Here is a 25,824-nt window from a genome sequence, read left to right on the forward strand (position 1 = left end):
GTCAAGCAGGTGAGATGAACTTCACCTCCCAGTCCCTTGACACCTGTAACAATTCAAATATGATGAGAGTCCCGAATGGAAAAGACAGAAAGGGCAGCAAAAATATTTGAAACAATGATGGCCAAAACTTCCCAAATTTGATTAAAAAATATACACACACACACACACACACACATATGGGAGTGGGTTGCCAGTTCCTTCTCCAACGGATCTTTCCTATCCAGGGAATGAACCCATATCTCTTACATCCACCTGCACTGGCAGGTGGGTTCTTTACGACTAGCACCACCTCAGTTTATTTCAGTCACTCAGTCGTGTCCAACTATTGTCCATTATCAACTCCTGGAGATCGCTCAAACTCATGTCTACCAAGTTGGTGATGACATCCAACCATCTCATCCTCTGTCATCCCCTTCTCCTCCTGCCTTCAATCTATCCCAGCATCAGGGTTTTTTTTTTCCAGTAAGTCAGTTCTTCACATCAGGTGGCCAAAGTATTGAAGCTTCAGCTTTAGCATCAATCCTTCCAATGAATACTCAGGACTGATTTCCTTAGGACTGACTGGTTTGATCTCCTTGCAGTCCAAGGGACTCTCAAAGAGTTTTCTCCAACACCACTGTTCAAAAGCATCAATGGATTGCTACATCAAAATTGCTGAATCAGTGGTTTCAAAAGTGCCACCTGGGAAGCCATATATATATAAATCTACAGACCTCAGAAGCTAAACAAGTCCCAAGTGAATAACCCAAAAAGAGAATTCCCTGGTGGTCCAGTGCTTAGGACTCTGCACTTTCATTACCATAGCCCAGGTTCAACCCCTCGTCAGGGAAGCAAGATCCTCCAAGCTGCAAGACATGGCTAAAAAAACAAATAAACAAACAAACAAAACACAGTTCAACGCCTAGACACATTACAGCAGAAACTGTTGAAGACAAAAGAAAAAATCTCTAAAGCAGAACGAAAAAGAAAATGAGTTACTACTTATAGTTGGGACCAACAAACTTACTGTGTAAAGGAACACAAACATAAGATAAATATTTTAGGTAAGATGGTGTGTGTTACAACTACTCAACTCTGCCACTGGAAAACAAAAGCTTTCACATTCAGTTGGCACTGCTGTGGTCCAAGAAAATTTCACATTTGAATTTCATACAGTTTTCATGTGTGACCAAAAACATACTTTTTAGAAACGCAAAAAAAAGAAAAATTTTAGTATACAGACCACATAAAAACAGGTAGTGGGCCAGATTAAGCCTGTGGACCACAGTTTACAGACCCGCTGACATCAAGTGAACTACAATACTTGCTAAAAACTCTCTTCCCATTAGATATAATAGATGCCAGAAAGCAATATAATGATATATAAAAAGTGCTGCAAAATTATTTAAAAATCTAGAATGCACACTAAATATTTTATATACCAAATTCTAAGACAAAGAGACCCACCAACAGTTACCCTGCATTGATATTTTCATGTCAACTCTTCTTAAAATTATATTAACTTGGTAAGTTGGAAATCATCATTTTTTAAAGCAATCACAAGTTTATAGATATAAAAGCATGCTACAGATTACAATATACAACACACAATAAGCCAGAAATAAATGCCAAACAAAGATCATTGCATCTGACTAGCTCAGACACGGTAACTGTCAGCTGTGCAAAAGAAGGTCATCATATTAATACATTGGGCTCCCCTGGTGGCTCTGTGGTAAAGAATCCACCTGCCAATGCAAGAGACACAGGGGATGCAGGTTCAATCCCTGAGTCAGAAAGATCCCCTGGAGTAGGAAATGGCAACCCACTCCAGTATTCTTGTTTGGAAAATTCTGTTAGGGGAAGCACACTGACTAAAACCGCCCACCCTGGCCAGGCACCATAGTAACCATTTGCATGAGTTGTTTTAAGACAGGAGGTCCTGGAAAGGAACTCGGAACTAAGAAGCCACCACCAACCACCGGAAGAGTTCAGGAAAGGTCAAAAGGTGACACCACATATTCAACCACCTCCCAGAATCCTTCTCTCTGGCATCCATCTTGGCTGAGCAATGTGTGCGCCACCAGGAAGGCCTCTGAGTCAGAATGACTGGCCAAAGACAACCTGGAAACTAATCCCATCACCATATAACCCAAGACTGTGAGCCATGTGGTAGAGCAGTTCTCCTGGGTTCCCTTACCCAACTGCTCTTCATCCAGACACCCCTTCCCAACAAAAATCTTTCTCTGTCAGTATATGTATCTCCTCGGACAATTCATTTCCAAGTGTTAGACAAGAAACCACTCCTGGGCCCTGGAAGGGGCGCCTCTTCCTGCAACAATTCCATGGACAGAGGAGCCTGGTGGGCTACAATCCACAGGGCTGCAAAGCGTCAGACACGATGGAGGGACTGAGCACACAAATATACATCATGTATTACAGGTACTTTTAGTGAATGATACTTAATTATATGACACACAAAAGAGTAGTGAGAGGGTAACAAGTAGGAAGGCTGCTGCTACTGCTGCTGCTAAGTCACTTCAGTCGTGTCTGACTCTGTGTGACCCCATAGACAGCAGCCCACCAGGCTCCCCCGTCCCTGGGATTCTCCAGGCAAGAACACGGGAGTGGGTTGCCATTTCCTTCTCCAGTGCATGAAAGTGAAAAGTGAAAGTGAAGTCGCTTAGTAGGAAGGCTAGGGGACCCCAAGTGGAGGAAACAGACTGCAAGTGGAGGATTTTTTTTGTTTTGTTTTTTCCTTCTCTATACAAAATAAAAAGTTTTCTTTTAACTATGTATTTGCTTGGAAATCTGCCTTTCTTTAAGATTTATGTCAATTGTTTTATGGCTGGGGATGTTCACTTTGTGCAAATGCCATCTCAAAATGCATGTTGTGGGAGAGGGGCCTGATACAACTCTCTCAGTTTTGAGGTGATTCTTTAACAGATATATAACTCTTTGCCAAAAACTAGCACACTTTCTGCCCTCTTCTGAAGCCTATGTCAGAAGCTTCCTCTATTCCTTTATACTTTAATAAAACTTTATTACACAAAAGCTTCAAGTGATCAAGCCTCATCTCTGACCCTGGATGGAGATCCTCTCCTCTGAAGGTCATTATTTGCAGCATAGCTCACGGCTTGCAGCAGCAACCTTTCAGTAGGTTCTGGGTACTACAGTCAAAAACACCATTAGGAAATTGTCAAAATCACATAAAATGAGACTGGAACACCTTATGCAGCAAACAATGTCAATTTGCTTATAGTCAGAACTTTACTTCCTTTTCAAGTGCAGAGCAAATCATGCCTCAAAGTGCCTGAGTACTCTGCCAAAAATGCCTGACAAACAGCTCTATCCATCCATCCACCTCACTTCTCAAGAGAAAACACTGGTTATGCAAAGGAAGCAGATGGGCTGGACTGTTGAGCTGATGAGATAGGCTACATGTCTGTTATATGAACATATATGTTGAGAGTAAGTAAGAAGGTATAGGAAAACTCAATGTGGCAGCGAAGCATTTGAAGAGCATTCTTTGGATTAGCAGTTCCCCATACAGAGAGAAGACAGGGTGGTAGGAAGAAATATTGAGTCCTTGAACTTTTAGCAGGATTCCTAAAAGGTGAGTTTACAAAAGAAAATTTGCAAATTGCGAGGGAGGAGCCAAGATGGTGGAGGAGTAGGACGGGGAGAACACTTTCTCCCCCACAAATTCATCAAAAGAGCATTTAAACGTCGAGTAAATTCCACAAAACAACTTCTGAATGCCGGCAGAGGACATCAGGCACCCAGAAAAGCAACCCAACTCTTCGAAAGGAGGTAGGAAAAAATATTAAAGACAAGAAAAAGAGACAAAAGAGGGAGGGACGAAGTTCAGTCCCGGGAAGGGAATCTTAAAAAAAGAGAAGTTTCCAAACACCAGGAAACCTTCTCACTGCCGAATCTGTGCTGAGCTTTGGAAGCACAGAGGGCAACGTAACAGGGAGAAAAAATAAATAAACAATTAAAACTCGCAGATTGTGAGCCCTATGGTAACTCCCCCAGCGGAGAAGCAGCGAAGACGCCTGCATCCACCATTAGCAAGCGGGGGCTGGGCAGGGAGGCGCGGCGCGGGCTGCATCGCTGAGAGTAAGAATCTGGCCTGAATACCCTGAGCGCTATCTGAGTGAAATAATTTGGGCTAGCAAACCAGACTGTGGGATATCTACCACGCAAAAAGCCAGCCCTAACCTAAGACCGCCAGGCCTGCGCACGGAACAAAGGACTGAACAGAGATAGCTGGCTGCAGACCTTCCCCCTCTGGTGACAGGCAGCTGGAGCCGGAAGGGGGCAATCGCAGCCCCAGAGAGACATTATCTATAAAACTGGAAGCAGGCTTCTTGGCTAACTAAAACTTCTTGGGGGTCTGGACGGTCAACATCTGCCTGAGAAGGTGCGCCGGTTTTACACCCAGATAACCTAGTGGCGGGGAGGCGGTAAGTCTCAGCATTGGTGCTCGCCAAACACCTCATCACCTGAGCTGCTCGGACCTGGGAAGAGCACAAAATGCAGGCCCAACCGAGTCTGCGCCTCTGAGGACTACCCGAGTGCCTGAACCTGAGCGGCTTGGACCTGGGAGGTGCATGCAACCCAGGGCCGGCCTCGGATTGTTCCCGGCGGAACAACCTAGAGCCCGAGCAGTGTGGGCAGGGTGGCTACACGCGCCGTGAGCGGGGGCAGACCCAGGGTGGCTGAGGCACTGCAAGCCCACGCCAGTGTTATTTGTTTGCAGCATCCCTCCCTCCCTCCCGGCAGCACGACTGAACAAGTAAGCCTAAAAAAAAAAAAAAAAAAAAAGTGTCCTCCACCGTCCCCTTTGTGTCAGGGCGGAAACCAGATACTGAAGAGACTAGCAAACAGAAGAAGATATAACAGAGGGAAACGCCTTGGAAGCTACAGGCAATAGATCAAAACCCTGTGGTTACTACGGACTACATAGGAAGGGGCCTATAGATCTTGAGAAATATAAGTCTGACCAAGGAACTAGCCAAAAATGAACTGAACCCACAACACCAACAACAAAACCAAGAAAGTCCTAGATATATTTTTATTATTTTTACGATCATTCTTTTTTTTTTAATTAAAAAAAAAAATTTAAGTCTTCTATTGTTCCTTTAATTTTCACTTTTATAACCTATTACTTTGCAAAAAAAAAAAAAGACCCTATTTTTTTCTTCTTCAGCAAACTTCATATATATATATTTTATAATTTTTTGACCGTGTTTTTTTTTTTTTTTTTTCTTTTCTTTAACATTGTATTTTTGAAATTCCAAACTCTACTCTAGATTTTTAATTTTCGCTTTTTGGTATTTGTTATCAATTTTGTACCTATAGTTTTTTTTTTTTTATATAATTTCTGTGACTTTTTTTTTTCTTCTTCTCTGTTTCTTTTCTTCTTCTTTTATATAACATTGTATATCTGAATGATATCAATTTTGTACCTGTATTTTCTTTATAATTTTTGTGACATTGTTTATGTTTTCTCTCTTTATTTTTCTTCTTCTTCTTTTTTTCTTTAACATTGTATTTTTGAAATTCCAAACTCTACTCTAGATTTTTAATTTTTGCTTTTTGGTATTAGTTATCAATTTTGTACCTGTACTTTCTTTATAATTTTCGCGACCTTGTTTGTTCGTTTTTTTTCTCTTTCTTTTCCTTCTTCTTTTCTTTAACATCATATTTTTGAAATTCCAAACTCTACTCTAGATTGTTAATTTTTGCTTTTAGGTATTTGTTACCAATTTTGTACCTTTAAGAACCCAATCTTCAGGACCCATTTTTCACTAGGGAGCGAGATTACCGGCTTGACTGCTCTCTCTCCCTTTGGACTCTCCTTTTTCTCCACCAGGTCGCCTGTGTCTCCTCCCTAACCCCTCTCTACTCTACCCAACTCTGTGAATTTCTGTGTGTTCCAGACGGTGGAGAACACTTAGGGAACTGATTACTGGCTAGATCTGTCTCCCTCCTTTTCATTCCCCCCTTTTATCCTTCTGGCCACCTCTGTCACCTTCCTCCTTCTTCTCTTCTCTGTATAACTCCGTGAACATCTCTGAGTGGTCCAGTTGTGGAGTGCACATAAGGAAGTGACTACTGGCTAGCCAACTCTCTCCATTATTGATTCACCTCATCTCATTTGGGTCACCTCTAACTCCCTCCTCCCTCTTCTCTTCTCCATGTAACCCTGTGAACCTTTCTGAGAGACCCACACCGTAGAGACACTTTTCATCTTTAATGTAGATGTTTTATCAATGGTGCTGTATAGAAGGAGAAGTTTTGAAACTACTGTAAAAATAAGACCGATAACCAGAAGCAGGAGACTTAAGTCCAAACCCTGACTCCAGGGAACTCCTGACTCCAAGGAACATTAATTGACAGGAGCTCATCAAATGCCTCCATACCGACACTGAAACCAAGCACCACACAAGGGCCAATAAGTTCCAGGGCAAGACATACCAAGCAAATTCTCCAGCAACAAAGGAACACAGCCCTGAGCTTCAAGATACAGGCTGCCCAAAGTCACCCCAAAACTATAGACATCTCATAACTCATTACTGGACATTTCATTGCACTCCAGAGAGAAGAAATACAGCTCCACCCACCAGAACACCGACACAAGCTTCCCTAACCAGGAAACCTTGACAAGCCACCTGTACAAACCCACACACAGTGAGGAAACGCCACAATAAAGAGAACTCCACAAACTGCCAGAATACAGAAAGGACACCCCAAACTCAGCAATTTAAACAAGATGAAGAGACAGAGGAATACTCAGCAGATAAAGGAACAGGATAAATGCCCACCAAACCAAACAAAAGAGGAAGAGATAGGGAATCTACCTGATAAAGAATTCCGAATAATGATAGTGAAATTGATCCAAAATCTTGAAACTAAAATGGAATCACAGATAAATAGCCTGGAGACAAGGATTGGGAAGATGCAAGAAAGGTTTAACAAGGACCTAGAAGAAATAAAAAAGAGTCAATATATAATGAATAATGCAATAAATGAAATTAAAAACACTCTGGAGGCAAAAAATAGTAGAATAACACAGGCAGAAGATACGATTAGTGAATTAGAAGATAGAATGGTAGAAATAAATGAATCAGAGAGGATAAAAGAAAAACGAATTAAAAGAAATGAGGACAATCTCAGAGACCTCCAGGACAATATTAAACGCTACAACATTCGAATCATAGGGGTTCCAGAAGAAGAAGACAAAAAGAAAGACCATGAGAAAATACTTGAGGAGATAATAGTTGAAAACTTCCCTAAAATGGGGAAGGGAATAATCACTCAAGTCCAAGAAACCCAGAGAGTCCCAAACAGGATAAACCCAAGGAGAAACACCCCAAGACACATATTAATCCAGTTAACAAAGATCAAACACAAAGAACAAATATTAAAAGCAGCAAGGGAAAAACAACAAATAACACACAAGGGAATTCCCATAAGGATAACAGCTGATCTTTCAATAGAAACTCTTCAAGCCAGGAGGGAATGGCAAGACATACTTAAAGTGATGAAAGAAAATAACCTACAGCCCAGATTATTATACCCAGCAAGGATCTCATTCAAGTATGAAGGAGAAATCAAAAGCTTTTCAGACAAGCAAAAGCTGAGAGAATTCTGCACCACCAAACCAGCTCTCCAACAAATACTAAAGGATATTCTCTAGACAGGAAACACAAAAACAGTGTATAAACTCGAACCCAAAACAATAAAGTAAATGGCAACGGGATCATACTTATCAGTAATTACCTTAAACGTAAATGGGTTGAATGTCCCAACCAAAAGACAAAGACTGGCTGAATGGATACAAAAACAAGACCCCTACACATGTTGTCTACAAGAGACCCACCTCAAAACAGGGGACACATACAGACTGGAAGTGAAGGGCTGGAAAAAGATTTTCCATGCAAATAGGGACCAAAAGAAAGCAGGAGTAGCAATACTCATATCAGATAAAATAGACTTTAAAACAAAGGCTGTGAAAAGAGACAAAGAAGGTCACTACATAATGATCAAAGGATCAATCCAAGAAGAAGATATAACAATTATAAATATATATGCACCCAACACGGGAGCACCATAGTACGTAAGACAAATGCTAACAAGTATCAAAGGAGAAATTAACAATAACACAATAATAGTGGGAGACTTTAATACCCCACTTACACCTATGGATAGATCAACTAAACAGAAAATTAACAAGGAAACACAAACTTTAAACGATACAATAGACCAGTTAGACCTAATTGATATCTATAGGACATTTCACCCCAGAACAATGAATTTCACCTTTTTCTCAAGTGCACATGGAACCTTCTCCAGGATAGATCACATCCTGGGCCATAAAGCTAGCCTTGGTAAATTCAAAAAAATAGAAATCATTCCAAGCATTTTTTCTGACCACAATGCAGTAAGGTTAGATCTCAATTACAGGAGAAAAACTATTAAAAATTCCAACATACGGAGGCTGAACAACACGCTGCTGAATAACCAACAAATCACAGAAGAAATCAAAAAAGAAATCAAAATTTGCATAGAAACGAATGAAAATGAAAACACAACAGCCCAAAACCTGTGGGACACGGTAAAAGCAGTCCTAAGGGGAAAGTTCATAGCAATACAGGCACACCTCAAGAAACAAGAAAAAAGTCAAATAAATAACCTAACTCTACGCCTAAAGCAACTAGAAAAGGAAGAAATGAAGAACCCCAGGGTTAGTAGAAGGAAAGAATTCTTAAAAATTAGAGCAGAAATAAATGCAAAAGAAACAAAAGAGACCATAGCAAAAATCAACAAAACCAAAAGCTGGTTCTTTGAAAGGACAAATAAAATTGACAAACTATTAGCCAGACTCATCAAGAAACAAAGGGAGAAAAATCAAATCAACAAAATTAGAAACGAAAATGGAGAGATCACAACAGACAACACAGAAATACAAAGGATCATAAGAGACTACTATCAACAATTATATGCCAATAAAATGGACAACGTGGAAGAAATGGACAAATTCTTAGAAAAGTACAACTTTCCAAAACTCGACGAGGAAGAAATAGAAAATCTTAACAGACCCATCACAAGCATGGAAATTGAAACTGTAATCAGAAATCTTCCAGCAAACAAAAGCCCCGGTCCAGACGGCTTCACAGCTGAATTCTACCAAAAATTTACAGAAGAGCTGACACCTATCCTGCTCAAACTCTTCCAAAAAATTGCAGAGGAAGGTAAACTTCCAAACTCATTCTATGAGGCCACCATCACCCTAATACCAAAACCTGACAAAGATCCCACAAAAAAAGAAAACTACAGGCCAATATCACTGATGAACATAGATGCAAAAATTCTTAACAAAATTCTAGCAATCAGAATCCAACAACACATTAAAAAGATCATACACCATGACCAAGTGGGCTTTATCCCAGGGATGCAAGGATTCTTCAATATCCGCAAATCAATCAGTGTAATACACCACATTAACAAATTGAAAAATAAAAACCATATGATTATCTCAATAGATGCAGAGAAAGCCTTTGACAAAATTCAACATCCATTAATGATAAAAACTCTCCAGAAAGCAGGAATAGAAGGAACATACCTCAACATAATAAAAGCTATATATGACAAACCCACAGCAAACATTATCCTCAATGGTGAAAAATTGAAAGCATTTCCTCTAAAGTCAGGAATAAGACAAGGGTGCCCACTTTCACCATTACTATTCAACATAGTTTTGGAAGTTTTGGCCACAGCAATCAGAGCAGAAAAAGAAATAAAAGGAATCCAAATTGGAAAAGAAGAAGTAAAACTCTCACTATTTGCAGATGACATGATCCTCTACATAGAAAACCCTAAAGATTCCACCAGAAAATTACTAGAAATAATCAATGACTATAGTAAAGTTGCAGGATATAAAATCAACACACAGAAACCCTTGCATTCCTATACACTAATAATGAGAAAATAGAAAGAGAAATTAAGGAAACAATTCCATTCACCATTGCAACGGAAAGAATAAAATACTTAGGAATATATCTACCTAAAGAAACTAAAGACCTATATATAGAAAACTATAAAACACTGGTGAAAGAAATCAAAGAAGACACTAATAGATGGAGAAATATACCATGTTCATGGATTGGAAGAATCAATATAGTGAAAATGAGTATACTACCCAAAGCAATTTATAGATTCAACGCAATCCCTATCAAGCTACCAACAGTATTCTTCACAGAGCTAGAACAAATAATTTCACAATTTGTATGGAAATACAAAAAACCTCGAATAGCCAAAGCAATCTTGAGAAAGAAGAATGGAACTGGAGGAATCAACCTACCTGACTTCAGGCCCTACTACAAAGCCACAGTTATCAAGACAGTATCGTACTGGCACAAAGACAGAAATATAGATCAATGGAATAAAATAGAAAGCCCAGAGATAAATCCACGCACATATGGACATCTTATCTTTGACAAAGGAGGCAAGAATATACAGTGGATTAAAGACAATCTCTTTAAGAAGTGGTGCTGGGAAATCTGGTCAACCACTTGTAAAAGAATGAAACTAGACCACTTTCTAACACCATACACAAAAATAAACTCAAAATGGATTAAAGATCTCAACATAAGACCAGAAACTATAAAACTCCTAGAGAAGAACATAGGCAAAACACTCTCTGACATACATCATAGCAGGATCCTCTATGACCCACCTCCCAGAATATTGGAAATAAAAGCAAAAATAAACAAATGGGACCTAATTAACCTTAAAAGCTTCTGCACATCAAAGGAAAGTATTAGCAAGGTGAAAAGACAACCTTCAGAATGGGAGAGAATTATAGCAAATGAAGCAACTGACAAACAACTAATCTCAAAAATATACAAGCAACTCCTACAGCTCAACTCCAGAAAAATAAACGACCCAATCAAAAAATGGGCCAAAGAACTAAATAGACATTTCTCCAAAGAAGACATACAGATGGCTAACAAACACATGAAAAGATGCTCTAAAGCACTCATTATCAGAGAAATGCAAAGCAAAACCACTATGAGGTACCATTTCACACCAGTCAGAATGGCTGTGATCCAAAAGTCTACAAATAATAAATGTTGGAGAGGGTGTGGAGAAAAGGGAACCCTCTTACACTGTTGGTGGGAATGCAAACTAGTACAGCCACTATGGAGAACAGTGTGGAGATTTCTTAAAAAACTGGAAACAGAACTGCCTTATGATCCAGCAATCCCACTGCTGGGCATACACACTGAGGAAACTAGAAGGGAAAGAGACACGTGTACCCCAATGTTCATCGCAGCACTGTTTATAATAGCCAGTACATGGAAGCAACCTAGATGTCCATCAGCGGATGAATGGATAAGAAAGCTGTGGTACATACACACAATGGAGTATTACTCAGCCATTAAAAAGAATACATTTGAATCAGTTCTAATGAGGTGGATGAAACTAGAGCCTATTATACAGAGTGAAGTAAGCCAGAAGGAAAAACATAAATACAGTATACTAACGCATATATATGGAATTTAGAAAGATGGTAACAATAACCCGGTGTATGAGACAGCAAAAGAGACACTGATGTATAGAACAGTCTTATGGACTCTGTGGGAGAGGGAGAGGGTGGGAAGATTTGGGAGAATGACATTGAAACATGTAAAATATCATGTAAGAAACGAGTTGCCAGTCCAGGTCCGATACACGATACTGGATGCTTGGGGCTAGTGCACTGGGACGACCCAGAGGGATGGTATGGGGAGGGAGGAGGGAGGAGGGTTCAGGATGGGGAACACATGTATACCTGTGGCAGATTCATTTTGATATTTGGCAAAACTAATACAATTATGTAAAGTTTAAAAATAAAATAAAATTTAAAAAAAAAAAAAAAAAAAAAAAAGAAAATTTGCAAATTGCAAAAAATAAAATTCTTCACTCATAAGAACTAATATTAAGCATATTTTTATTGAAATATATCCTCTATTTAAATAGACTTTAAAACTTTTAAAGAAATTTAATCAGATGACTTTATTTACATGAAAATGAGATCGGGCACTCTAAAAGGATACACATTTTGATGAGAGGGTAGAATATCAAACAGGAATGTAAGACAAGAGATAAGTCATTTTTATGTATGAGCTAATAGTACTACTGGAAGGTTAAGGCCATTGTGTAAGGCCAACTTTGTGGTTTTGCTTCAGTATATTAGGGGTGGAGACCTTTCTGATGGTGCCTAATTAACAAACTAAAGCTGTAATCTAGGACATGGCCACATGAGAGAGGCAACAAATCTCACAGAGAAAATAATAAGTAAATTCTTGGGAATTCCCTGGTGATCCAGTGGTTCAGAATCTGCCTTCCAGTGTAGGGGATGCAGATTCAATCCCTGTCATGGAATTAAAATCCCACATGCCATGGGACAACTAAGCCCAAGCATGCACATGTCACAACTAGAGTCATGTGCTTGGCAGCCCCCATGCCCCAACTAGAGATAAGGCCACACACCACAATGAAGAGCCTGTGTGCCACAACGAAGACCAGACATAGCCAAAACAAAACAAAAAATATATATTTTTTAAAAGACGTGAATTGTTCTACACTACTTAAAACAGTCCTAATGAATGCTAGGATGCAGTCAGACTGTACAAAAAATGATTATGTATATACCACTCTGTATCTCCACACTCTGATCTCAGGACTTTTTCTTGCCCTGGAAACAGAACAGAGTGCTTGCTATCTACTAGCTACAGCGTAAGTTGGGGCAGGGGTAAGGAATACACATGAACCATCATCCTGAAATTATACCAAGGTGGATGACAGAATCAAGATTCCAAGAACTGGAAACAGGATATTAGTAAACTCCATCATAAAGGAAGAGAAAAACAAACTCCAGCTGTCATAAAACAAACCTTGTATTTGCCCCTTCCTTTTTGAACAACCTAATACTATCACTTCTCTGTCCAACCAGAAAAGGCAGAAAGTGGAGGTTGTATGCCAGAGCAAATCTTTCTTTTCAAATATAGGAGTAAACCAGTTCTCCCACATCAAAAAAAAAAAAACAACAAACAAACAAACAAACAAAGTTACCCAACTATGGTGTAAAGTCTGGAGGAGACAGGAAAGTAAAAGACATTTAGCTTAATTTATAAACACCAAAAGCTTAGAAAAAGCATGAAAACATGGGCTTCCTTTGTGGCTCTGCTGGTAAAGAATCCGCCCACAATGTTTGATCCCTGGGTTGCGAAGATCCCCTGGAGAAGGGCAAGGCTACCCACTCCAGTACTCTGGCCTGGAGAATTTCATGGATTGTATAGCTCATTGGGTTGCAAAGAATCCGACACAACTGAGTGACTTTCACTTTCACTAACTGAGCAATTCTTTGTCTATGACACTGTAGAGGGACACTAGCAAATCTGTACTTCTCACAAAACTAATCATTTTAACCAAATCTTTGTAAGCAGTAAAACTGCTCAGAATCTGCAAAGAGGCAGTAGAACAGCATTTTAGCTGCCTTCTAAGATTGCATTCCAGATCTAACAGGGACACAGAAACCCTAAGAAAATTATCTGTTTTGGGCAATAAGAAAGAAGATGATATACTAGGCCCCTGGGGCACTTTAGCTAATCAATTAAATTTAAAAGGGATCTGATAATTTGGCAGCAGCTGGCAACTGCGCAGGGGAGGAGAGGGACGGGTGCGTGACAACGCAGGCGCAGGGGGTTGGCTGGGCAATGGCACAGGGGTGGCCAAGAGGAGCTACCCCACATCCAAGGTCAGGACGGCTTAGAGGAGATACCCCATGTTCCTGGTTGGGGCGTCAGCCAAGAGGAGCTACCCCATGCCCAAGTTAAGGGGCAGCAGCCAAGAGGAGGTACCCCATGTCCAAGGTCAGGGCGGCCAAGAAGAGATACCCCACGTCCAAGGTCAGGGTGGCCGAGAGGAGCTACCCCACGTCCAAGGAGCGGCTGGGAGGAGCTACCAAACACCGAAGCTCAGGGACAGCTGCCGAGAGGAGCTACCCCACGTACAAGGTAAGAAGCAGCGGCTGTGCTTTGCTGGAGCAGCCATGAAGAGATACCCCACGTCCAAGATAAGAGAAACCCAAGTAAGATGGTAGGTGTGAGAGGGCAGATTGAAACCACAATCACAGACAACTAGCCAATCTGATCACAAGGACCACAGCTTGTCTAACTCAATGAAATTAAGCCATTCCGTGTGGGGCCACCAAAGATGGAGGGGTCATGGTGGAGAGGGCTGACAGAATGTGGCCCACTGGAGAAGGGAATGGCAAACCTCTTATGTATTCTTGCCTTGAGAACCCCATGAATAGTATGAAAAGGCAAAAAGTTAGGACACTGAAAGATGAACTCCCCAGGTCAGTAGATGCCCAATATGCTACTGGTGATCAGTGGAGAAGTAACTCCAGAAAGAATGAAGGGAGGGAGGCAAAGCAAAAACAATACCCAGTTGTGGATGTGACTGGTGATAGAACCAAGGTCCGATGCTGTAAAGAGCAATATTGCATAGGAACCTGGAATGTCAGGTCCATGAATCAAAGCAAACTGGAAGTGGTCAAACAGGAGATGGCAAGAGTGAACGTCGACATTTTAGGAATCAGAGAACTAAAAAGGACTGGAATGGGTGAATTTAACTCAGATGACGATTATATCTACTACTGCGGGCAGGAATCCCTTAGAAGAAATGGAGTAGCCATCATGGTCAACAAAAGAGCCTGAAATTGCAGTACTTGGATGCAATCTCAAAACAACAGAATGATCTCTGTTCGTTTCCAAGGCAAGCCATTCAATATCATGGTAATCCAAGTCTATGCCCCAACCAGTAATGCTGAAGAAGCTGAAGTTGAACAGTTCTATGAAGACCTACAAGACCTTCTAGAACTAACACCAAAAAAAGATGTCCTTTTCATTATAGGGAACTGGAATGCAAAAGTAGGAAGTCAAGAAATACCTGGAGTAACAGGCAAATTTGGCCTTGGAGTACAGAATGAAGCAGGGCAAAGGCTAATAGAGTTTTGCCCAGAGAACACACTGGTCATAGCAAACACCCTCTTCCAACAACATGAGAAGACTCTACACATGGACATCACCAGATGGTCAACACCGAAATCAGATTGATTATATTCTTTGCAGCCAAAGATGGAGAAGCTCTATACAGTCAACAAAAACAAGACCAGGAGCTCACCGTGGCTCAGATCATGAACCCCTTATTGCCAAATTCAGACTTAAATTGAAGAAAGTGGGGTAAACCACTAAAACATTCAGGTATGATGGAAATAAAATCCCTTATGATTATACAGTGGAAGTGAGAAATAGATTTAAGGGACTAGATCTGATAGAGTGCCTGATGAACTATGGACAGAGGTTCATGACAAGGTATAGGAAACAGGGATCAAGACCATCCCCAAGAAAAAGAAATGCAAAAAAGCAAAATGGTTGTCTGAGGAGGCCTTACAAACAACTGTGAAAAGAAGAGAAGCGAAAAGCAAAGGAGAAAAGGAAAGATATACCCATTTGAATGCAGAGTTCCAAAGAATAGCAAGGAGAGATAAGAAAGCCTTCCTCAGGGATCAATGCAAAGAAATAGAGGAAAACAACAGAATAGGGAAGACTAGAGATCTCTTTAAGAAAATTAGAGATACCAAGGGAACATTTCATGCAAAGATGGGCTCAGTAAAGGACAGAAATGGTATGGACCTAACAGAAGCAGAAGATATTAAGAAGAGGTGGCAAGAATACACAGAAGAACTGTACAAAAAAGATCTCCACGACCCAGATAATCATGATGGTGTAATCATTCACCTAGAACCAGACATCCTGGAATGTGAAGTCAAATGGGCCTTAGGAAGTATCACTATGAACAAAGCTAGTGGAGGTGATGGAATTCCAGTTGAGCTATCTCATATCCTAAAAGATGATGCTGTTAAAGTGCTGCACTCAATATGTCAGCAAATTTGGAAAACTCAGCAGTGGCCACAGGACTGGAAAAGGCCAAGTTTCATTCCAATCCCAAAGAAAGGCAATGCCAAAGAATGTTCAAACTACTGCACAATTGCACTCATCTCACACGCTAGTAAAATAATGCTCAAAATTCTCCAAGCCAGGCTTCAGCAATACGTGAACCATGAACTTCCAAATGTTCAAGCTGCTTTTAGAAAAGGCAGAGGAACCACAGATCAAATTGCCAAATCCGCTGGATCATCAAAAAAGCATGAGAATTCCAGAAAAACATCTATTTCTGCTTCAGTGACTATGCCAAATCCTTTGACTGTGTGGATCACCACAAACTGTGGAAAATTCTTAAAGAGATGGGAATACCAGACCACCTGACCTGCCTCTTGAGGAACCTGTATGAAGGTCAGGAAGCAACAGTTATAACTGGACATGGAACAACCGACTGGTTCCAAATCGGGAAAGGAGTATGTCAAAGCTGTATATTGTCACCCTGCTTATTTAACTTATATGCAGAGTACATCATGAGAAACGCTGGACTGGAAGAATCACAAGTTGGAATCAAGATTGCCGGGAGAAATATCAATAACGTCAGATATGCAGATGATACCACCCTTACGGCAGAAAGTGAAGAAGAACTAAATAGCCTCTTGATGAAAGTGAAAGAGGAGAGTTAAAAAGTTGGCTTAAAGCTCTTCAGAAACCTAAGATCATGGTATCCGGTCCCATCACTTCTTGGCAAACAGATGGGGAAACATAGTGTTTAGACTTTATTTTGTGTCAGACTTTATTTTGGGGGGCTCCAAAATCACTGCAGATGGTGATTGCAGCCATGAAATTAAAAGACGCTTACTCCTTGGAAGGAAAGTTATGACTAACCTAGGCAGCATATTAAAAAGCAGACATTACTTTGTCAACAAAGGTCCATCTAGTCAAGGCTATGGTTTTTCCAGTAGTCATGTATGGATGTGAGAGTTGTATTATAAAGAAAGCTGAGGGCAGAAGAATTGATGCTTTTGAACTGTGGTGTTGGAGAAGGCTCTTGAGAGTCCCTTGGACTGCAAGGAGATCCAACCAGTCCATCCTAAAGGAAATCAGTCCTGGGTATTCACTGGGAGGACTGATGTTGAAGCTGAAACTCCAGTACTTTGGTCACCTGATGCGAAGACCTAACTCACTTGAAAAGACACTGATGTTGGGAAAGACTGAAGGAAGGAGGAGAAGAGGATGACAGAGAATGAGATGGTTAGATGGCATCACCAACTCAATGGACATGAGTTTGGGTAAACTCTGGGAGTTGGTGATGGATAGGGAGGCCTGGGGTGCTGCGGTTCATGGGGTCACTAAGAGTTGGACACGACTGAGCCACTGAACTGACTGATTGACTGACCAATAATGTGGTATAGGTTCAAAATTTCCCAAGGATTTTAATTGTCTGGAAGGTGGTTAGAATTCTCACAGGATATCAAAAATACTAAAATATTCCTCATTTCAATTTGAATTTTTAACAAACAAAGAATGGTTACAGAATAACTTCTGCATTGAGAAACCTGCTGAATAACTACAAGTATAGACAACTGGTTGCATCAGAAAAGCACTATTTTGAACTTTGTAACCTAAAGACACTGGGAGGGGGTGGGAATCAGAAAACACGGGTCAAAAATTAAATTATAACACTCTGTTAAAATGAATAGACTGGTGTGTCTATATTTATATTAAAAATATATCTTAGAGAAGCAATCACTCAAGACACATATGCCTGTAACACGTACATTTGTTCAAAGAAAATGCACATTTTACACCTTTGTCCCAGGCAGCCCTAGGCACTAGGGACATAGTGAAGAACACGGCAGGCAGGATCTCATGAAACTTGAAATGGAGACCACTTATCCCTCATTAACTAATAACCAATAACCTTCTACAGTAAAGGATTAATGAAGAAAAAGGTAATGCAATGAAAAAGAATAAAACAGAGAGTTAAAAACACCGGCAGTTTAACCTTACTATTTCATCCAAGATGTAATTTTAAATGTGCTAGAAGAATTAAAAACTTTAAAAAGTGTATAGCAATGTAATATATAAAGGTAATAGTCACCCTCTCAAGTTCTCTATTTTCTAAATCTAATTTGGGAACAAAGTTTACCTAGATCCAAAGGGATTCTCTGGTAAGGCAAAATGGTGACTGGGAAGAGTTAATCAACAATGAATTTTATAAAACAATTTAAGACAACTGAACTCTTAAGGCCAATTTAAAAATACCTTTATTAAAACTGAGTGTTAAGTAGTTACTAGTCACTTAAAGTCTGCACCCCAATCTTTTCTTCAGCATTTCCCTTTCCTCTAACCACATCATATATCAGACCTCCAAGTTCTTGCTAAGGGATTAAATGGTCTCTGCAAAGAAATGGCTATAGGTCAGCTACCAAAAATGGAAATTCTTCATTCTTTCATTCATCACTGTCACTGTTATATAGTACTTACCAATCTCCTATTACTATGTTCTTAACTCAAAGGCTGTTACACCCATACTAAGTAAGTTACAAACTTCAACAAAGCATTGCAATGTTTTCCTCTAGGACTTCTAAAAGATGTTCCTAACTATGCAGACTAGAGTTCATACACAAGCACTCCCAAGATTCTGGTTCAATGGAAGTAGTCCTGCTATCCAAGAATATTTAATAAGCAGATATTTTGTTGCAAGTGGTTCACAGTCTACAGTGGAAACAACACAATTAAACAGTCTTAAGTTACTGTCAAGAGCTACTCTCAAACACATACCTAGATATACAGCTCATATGCTTAAGGATGTCTCTGCTCTCATAAACAAGGACTTGATTCAGGAATACTTACAGTTAACATTGAGGTTGTCAACAGGCCCCATGCAAAGAATTCAAGGAAGATGACAACAGCAGCATGGTATACACTTGGTCGGCCAAAGCCTTGTAGCTAAAAAAAAAGAGGAAAATTATTATGAAAAACAGTAAACAGTTAAAAGAAACCCATTATCCTAAAATGGTACTTAACACACACAAACTGTATAAACTTAGGACCTACCCATATTAAATAATATTAAATAATATGGGTAGGTCCTACCTATTTTCTAGTAGTCATGTTGGATGCGAGAGTTGGACCATAAAGAAAGCTGAGCACCAAAGAATTGATACTTTTGAACTGTGGTGATGGAGAAGACTCTTGAGAGTCCCTTGGACTGCAAGGAGACCAAATCAGTCAATCTTAAAGGAAATCAGTCCTGAATGTTCATTGGACGGACTGATGCTGAAACTCCATTACTTTGGTCACCTGATGTGAAGAGTTGACTCATTAGAAAAGATCCTGATGCTGGGAAAGACTGAAGGCAAGAGGAGAAGGGGACAATAGAAGAAGGGATGGTTGGATGGCATCACTGAGTCAATAGACATGAGTTTGAGCAAGCTCTGGGAGTTGGTGATGGACAGGGAAGACTGGCACGCTGCAGTCCATGGGGTCGCCAAGAGTCGGACACGACTGAGCAACTAAACTGATATTATTTAAGATAAAGCTTCATTCTGTGGTATCCCTGATTTCTTCATCTTCCCTTATGGAAGATGTCAAGATTATACACTTTCTACTTGGCCTGTCAATGCAAATCACTGGAACTCTGGTAGAAAATCAACTGGGCCTTTAAGAGACTCAGGTTCCAGGACCTGAATATTCTGTCTGAAGACACTAATTAAGGGTTCCTTAGCCATTTGGCCTAAGTCTGAAGTTGCCCTTGTTACTTGAGAGAGGCAGACAGGGAGTCAACACTAAAAAGCTTCAGGGGCAGCACAGATGATTTAAAATGATAGGAGCTGGGGGAGGAACAATAAGGATTAGGTCAAATCTGAAAACACACTTTGATACATAAAGGTGTCAAAATCTAGCTTTCTGTTTCCCTTTTGTTTTAAAACTGCCTATTCTAATTTTCTTCAGTTTATGACTCTGGAGATAAAATCTAAAAGTCCACTGAATTAATGTTCTTTGACTCTGTGACAATGGTTATTACAAGATCAAGTGCTTTATTAGCATTTTGTATTGGAAGTGATACTTACAAAAGACTCTGTAAAATCCCCACTCTTCCCATGCTTTTCATACTTCAAAAGGTAAAAGCATATCTGCATGGTTTAATTAGAATCTAACCATGAGTAAATGATCAAATTCAGATTATGAGACATCTATAAGACAACCAGCCAGGTCTCCTTAGAAATGTCAATGTCATAAAAGACCAAAGTAAAGGTAGGAGACTAGTACAGATTAAAGGAGACAAGTCATGACAACCAAATGGGGGATCCTGGATAAAAAGGAGACGAGAGGAAAAAATTTGAATATGTAATATATATTAGATAATCATATGGCATTAATGTTACTGCAACTTACGGCTATCAAATGATTTATCAAAAAAGAAGGTACATGTATACTTTTGAAAGCAAATGTCACAAAATTTAATTTTGTTAATTGTTGAGCCTTGATGAAGGGAATGACTATTCATTTTACTCTTCTTCTAATTTTTTATTGTTTTGAAAATTTTCAAAATTTTCAGGCCAAGAACAATTGTTATTAAAAATCCAAATTTGTAAATTTCTAGATTTTTGCAACAACTAATAAGTAGTTTTAAATGCCACTTAAATAAGACATTTGCAAAACAGAAAGCATTTTACAAAATTTTAAAAACAAAAAAGGACCATTTAAGCACCAAACAATTAAAACAAAGGAAGATCTTTATTATAACACAACCTTCAAACCAGGTTTTGAAACAGGAGGGTAGAGGGCACAATCTTTAGAAGAATGACATAGCCTAGGATATATAGAACATAAACTGGTTAGAATCAACTAGGTCTCCTGAGAAACCTATGTGCAGGTCAAGAAGCAACAGTTAGAACCGGACATGTAATGACTGGTTCCAAATTGGGAAATGAGCATGACAAGACCATACATTGTCACCCTGTGTATTTAACTTATATACACAGAGTACACCATGTGAACTACCAGGCTGGATGAATCACAAACTGGAATCAAGACTGCAGGGAGAAATATTAACAACCTCAGATATGCAGATGATACCACTCTAATGGCAGAAGCTGAAGAGGAACTAAAGAGTTTCTTGATGGGGGTGAAAGAGGAGAGTGTAAAAGCTGGCTTGAAACTCAACATTAAAAATACTAAGATTAGGCATCCAGTCCCATCACTTCATGGCAAATAGAAGGGGATAGAGTGGAAATAGTGACAGATTTTATTTTCTTGGGTCCCAAAATCACTGTAGATAGTGACTGCAGCCATGAAATTAAAAGACACTTGCTCCCTGGAAAGAAAGCAATGACAAACCTAGACAGCATATTAAAGAGCAGAGACGTCACTTTGCCAACAAAGATCTGTATAGTCAAAGCTATGTTTTCCCAGTAGTCATATAAGGATGTGAGTTGGTCCATAAAGGCTGAGCATCCAAGAATTGATGCTTTCTGGCTGTGACGCTGGAGAAGACTCTTGAGAGTCCCTTGGATGGCAAGGAGATCAAACCAGTCAATCCTAAAGGAAATCAATTGTGAATATTCATGGGAAGGGTTGTGGCTGAAGCTCTAATACTTCGGCCACCAGATGCAAAAAGCTGACTCACTGGAAAAGACCCTGATTCTGGGAAAGAATGAATGCAAAAGGAGAAGGGGGCAGCAGAGGATGAGATGCTTAGATAGTATCACTGACTCAATGGAGATGAATCTGAGCCAACTCCAAGAGACAGTGGAAGACAGAAGAGCCTGGCGAGCTATAGTTCATGGGGTTGCAGAGTCGGACATGACTCTGTCTGTCCATCACTAAACTCCTTCTGTAACACAACATTAAGAACCCAAGCTTCATTAAGTCCTGAGCCCAGGTGTGGGATCTCAATTAAAACAGAGGTGGGTTCAAGTCCCATCTGAGTTGTAACTGCACCAACTATAGAGTAGCTTTTCATCCTAGCTCCTTCATCTCTTGCAAGGTAGCCAGAGCAACCATTTAAATGTAAATTGATCCTCTTCTGGACCCTCCCTGGCTCCTACTGCATGGAACCACACATCTGACACATCCAACATGGTCCTGCACTCCCTATATCCTTTGTTATCTGCTATGGTTCTCTACAAGAGGTCTAACAAACTTCATTTTTGTTTACTGTCTACCTCCCCTAGACTGGAAATGTAAATGCCATGAAGGAAATGGATTTTTAAAATCTGTTTTGTTCAGAGATGTACTCCAAATAGTGCAACCCACTATAACAAGCCCTCAACAAAATGCAGGTGAGATGGAAGAAGGAGCTCTTTGGAAAGTAATGGTTTTTCTCTGGTCTCTTACACCACAAAATCTAGAATTTAGAAAAAATGACCCATATTCCTCAAAGACATGGTATGGAGAGTATAAAAAGAACCACATACTACATTAGTATACAGAGTAAAACAAATTTGACCAATACTAGCCAAAAGCAACATGTAGACTTTGGGTTTTGACCAACGGGAAAAACGGAGTCAACTGTGAAGTAAAACTCACATTTTAAACCAAGATAAAAAAAAATTAAACATAATAAATTTTCTCTGCCCTCCCCTCTCCCCACTGTGGATAGTTTGTCTGCCTTATGCATCAACCAAATCTTTCCCATCAGTAGAAATTTCCCCTCATCCATAAATGGCAATATTCTCCTAAGATAACACCTTAAATATAACATTCTTTCTTGATAAGGGGTCACACGGCTCTCTGATATGGATTGTGAAAGTTGTCAATAATATGATAGTTGATGTGTAGCCCCTCTGTCTCAAAAACACTGGATATAACTGTTCTTGACCTCTAAAGAAGTGCAATGATATAACTGTGTATGGACCAAACGATTTTCAGAGTTTTCTGACATGCTCCTCCTGGTTAAAAACCTCATGCTTAGCTCAAACAAAAATTTTCATTTCTTTCTTAGATCAATTTATTTTTCATCAACCCAATCATAGAAATTTGGAAATAGAATAGGTATTAAGTGATACTCAAGACTTATACTCATCGTAATAATGGTACTGAAGACTTCTTTAAGTTCTTAAATCTTAGAGTCACAAACTAATGTATTAAAATTTTAAACAGAAGATATCTGTAATTTGTTTTAAAATCTACAGAATGAAAACAAAAGCAGAAGTAATGATAAAAATATATTTTAAAAAGTAAATAGCTTATATGCATTTACCAATAATTTCCAAATTATCTACAGTTAAATTACCCACCCCACACTGCAAAGAATCTATTCTCAAAACGTGGATGAATATATGTCAACAAATTGCATAACTATCATTGTAAATCATTCATTTTATCAATCATCATGCACACAGAATTTTTTAAAAAGCAAATAAAAACACCCCAAAACCTTTGAAAACTGCTCACACTAGGAAGCAAAGGAGGGTCACCTTTTTCTCATTTGCAGTTTCTGTGGTTTAGTGTAGTACTCTTTCCCAGGCAAGTTCTATTTATGAAGACCACTGGGATAGAGATCCACGTGGCTACAATGCTAATTAAATATAAAAACAGGCACTCAGTTTGCGGGCATATACCATTAGACAATTATGCTGTGTTTAACACCTTGCAAAAAAAATAGACAACCCGCCTTTTGTTCAAATAGTAAATGTTTATATCTGTCAGTTAAAAATTGTTTAAATTTACATCTCTTCTAAAATGCAAACACTTTCTTTCATCTCCATGTACACTACCTTAATTATCATTCATCCCTAGCAAATCTTGACAGCCAGGCCTTGATATAGTGGGAATTTTGTGTAGGCAACTATATAGGAGACGGTGGCAAAAATAAATCTGCTTTCTTTCCAATTCTTCTGTAAGTTCTCCGTGTCTAGTATGCTGATGAAAAAAGCAGCACATGCTTCTTTAAATTATGATCTAATTAGAAACGATTTACTAAACTTTTAATTATTTCCAGTTGAGCATGATGTAGCAAAACCTCTCTGGATCAGTTCAATGTCTCCCCTCTCCATTTTCAGTCATCAGTCAGTTCAGTTCAGTCACTCAGTCGTGTCCAACTCATTGTGACCCCATGGACTGCAACATGCCAGGCTTCCCTGTCCATTACCAACTCCAGGAGCTTGCTCAAACTCATGTCCATTGAGTCGGTGATGCCATCCAACCATCTTATCCTTTGTCATCCCGTCTCCTCCTGCCTTCAATCTTTCCCAACATCAGGGTCTTTTCAAAAGAGTCAGTTCTTTGCATCAGGTGGCCAGTTACTGGAGTTTCAGCTTTAGCATCAGTCCTTCCAAAAAATATTCAGGACTGATTTCCTTTAGGATCAACTGGTTGGATCTCCTCGCAGTCCAAGGGACTCTCAAGAGTCTTCTCCAACACCACAGTTCAAGAGCATCAATTCTTTGGCACTCAGCTTTCTTTACAGTCCAGCTCTCACATCCATACATGACTATTGGAAAAACCATAGCTTGACTAGATGGACCTTTGTCAGCAAACTCTGCTTTTTAATATGCTGTCTAGGTTGGTCACCGCTTTTCTCCCAAGGAGCAAGAGTCTTTTAATTTCATGGCTGCAGTCACCATCTGCAGTGATTCTGGAGTCCCCAGAAACAAAGTCTTTCACTGTTTCCCTATCTATTTGCCATGAAATGATGGAACCGGATGCCAGGATCTTAGTTTTCTGAATGTTGAGTTTTAAGCCAACTTAAATCCCTCTGCATTTTGCCCCTTTATAAATCAGTATGGGACATCTTGAGATATTTTGAAGCACAGGATGAAAAGCATGTGATGTCTTTACACATTCACATCTCTCCCACAGATGATGATCCCACCTTGACTCTTAACTCACTACGTGCTCCAAATCATTCTTGACACTACACTCAACAGTGATCATTCTAAAATACAAATCTCATCCCATTAGTCCTGTGTGTGTATGTGTGTTAGTTGCTCAGTCATGTCCAGCTCTTTGTGACCCCACGGACTGTAGCCCGCCAAGCTTCTCTGTCCATGGAATTCTCCAGGCAAGAATACTGGAGTGGACTGCCATTCTCTTTGCCAGAGGAACTTCCCAACCCAGGGATTGATCGAACCCTGGTCTCCTGTCTCATAAGCAGATTCTTTACCATTTCAGCTACAGGGAAGAACTGTAGAAGACTTCAAAAAATGAACTACAGATTGTTCCTATTCCTGTACACTAAACCTTTTAATAGTATGACTGTGCTGTCAATTCCATTAGGTTTATTTCTCCACTTCCTGAGATATGGAGGGGCTTAGCAACTTGATCTAACCAACATATATCAGATAAAGTAACAACACATACCTCTGATGAAGGCCTCCAGAGGCCTTCAAGACTTCAGAGAAATCCCATCTAGGCATACAAGGATGAGAGCATATGAGACTCTCCCTATGAGGCCGTCTAGATAAACCAAGGGCCTGATACAGGGGCAAGGCCAGCTGAGATCATCCAACTCCAATCAAGCCAGCAGATGACTGAAAAAGTATGAGTAACTCCCTCCACCTCCACCCCCCGCCCCAAAAGAAAAATGCAGTGAAGAACCCCACACTGAGATTAACCGAAACTGCTAATCCAAAGAAAACTTGTTTTAAGTCAATAAATTTTAGGGTAGTTCCTTATAAAAAGCAAATACTAATAGGAACTGATATAAACACCACCCTCTTGCCCTCATGATTAAACTCAAGACTGTTTTGAGTCTCCTCTAACTCCCCAATCTCACCCTTAGTCCAAACACAACTCAATGAAAAATGTGTGAGATTAAAGAATAACCTCCATCACAAACATCCTTTTTTACTTCTATTTTAAAAAATAGATGGAGTAATCATTATATTTATTA

General features: G+C 39.7%; 1 protein-coding gene and 1 long non-coding RNA gene across 6 annotated transcripts in view; both read right to left on the minus strand.

Moving 5' to 3' along the window:
• MFSD14B (major facilitator superfamily domain containing 14B) overlaps positions 1–25,824 on the minus strand; it is a 132,367-nt gene that overhangs the window by 63,658 nt on the left and 42,885 nt on the right. For all 5 annotated transcript variants that reach the window (XM_070376057.1, XM_070376056.1, XM_070376059.1 and 2 more), the window contains one exon: positions 18,837–18,932. In XM_070376057.1, coding sequence (XP_070232158.1) covers positions 18,837–18,932 — 96 coding nt within the window. The remainder of the gene's footprint in view (positions 1–18,836; positions 18,933–25,824) is intronic.
• Positions 23,408–25,824, minus strand: part of LOC138988932 (uncharacterized) — a 33,967-nt gene continuing 31,550 nt past the window's right edge. The window contains exon 4 of the long non-coding RNA XR_011465208.1: positions 23,408–23,508. This is a non-coding gene — a long non-coding RNA (uncharacterized lncRNA). The remainder of the gene's footprint in view (positions 23,509–25,824) is intronic.

Source organism: Bos mutus, chromosome 8 (genome assembly GCF_027580195.1).
Source record: "Bos mutus isolate GX-2022 chromosome 8, NWIPB_WYAK_1.1, whole genome shotgun sequence".
NCBI classification, from domain to species: Eukaryota; Metazoa; Chordata; class Mammalia; order Artiodactyla; family Bovidae; genus Bos; species Bos mutus.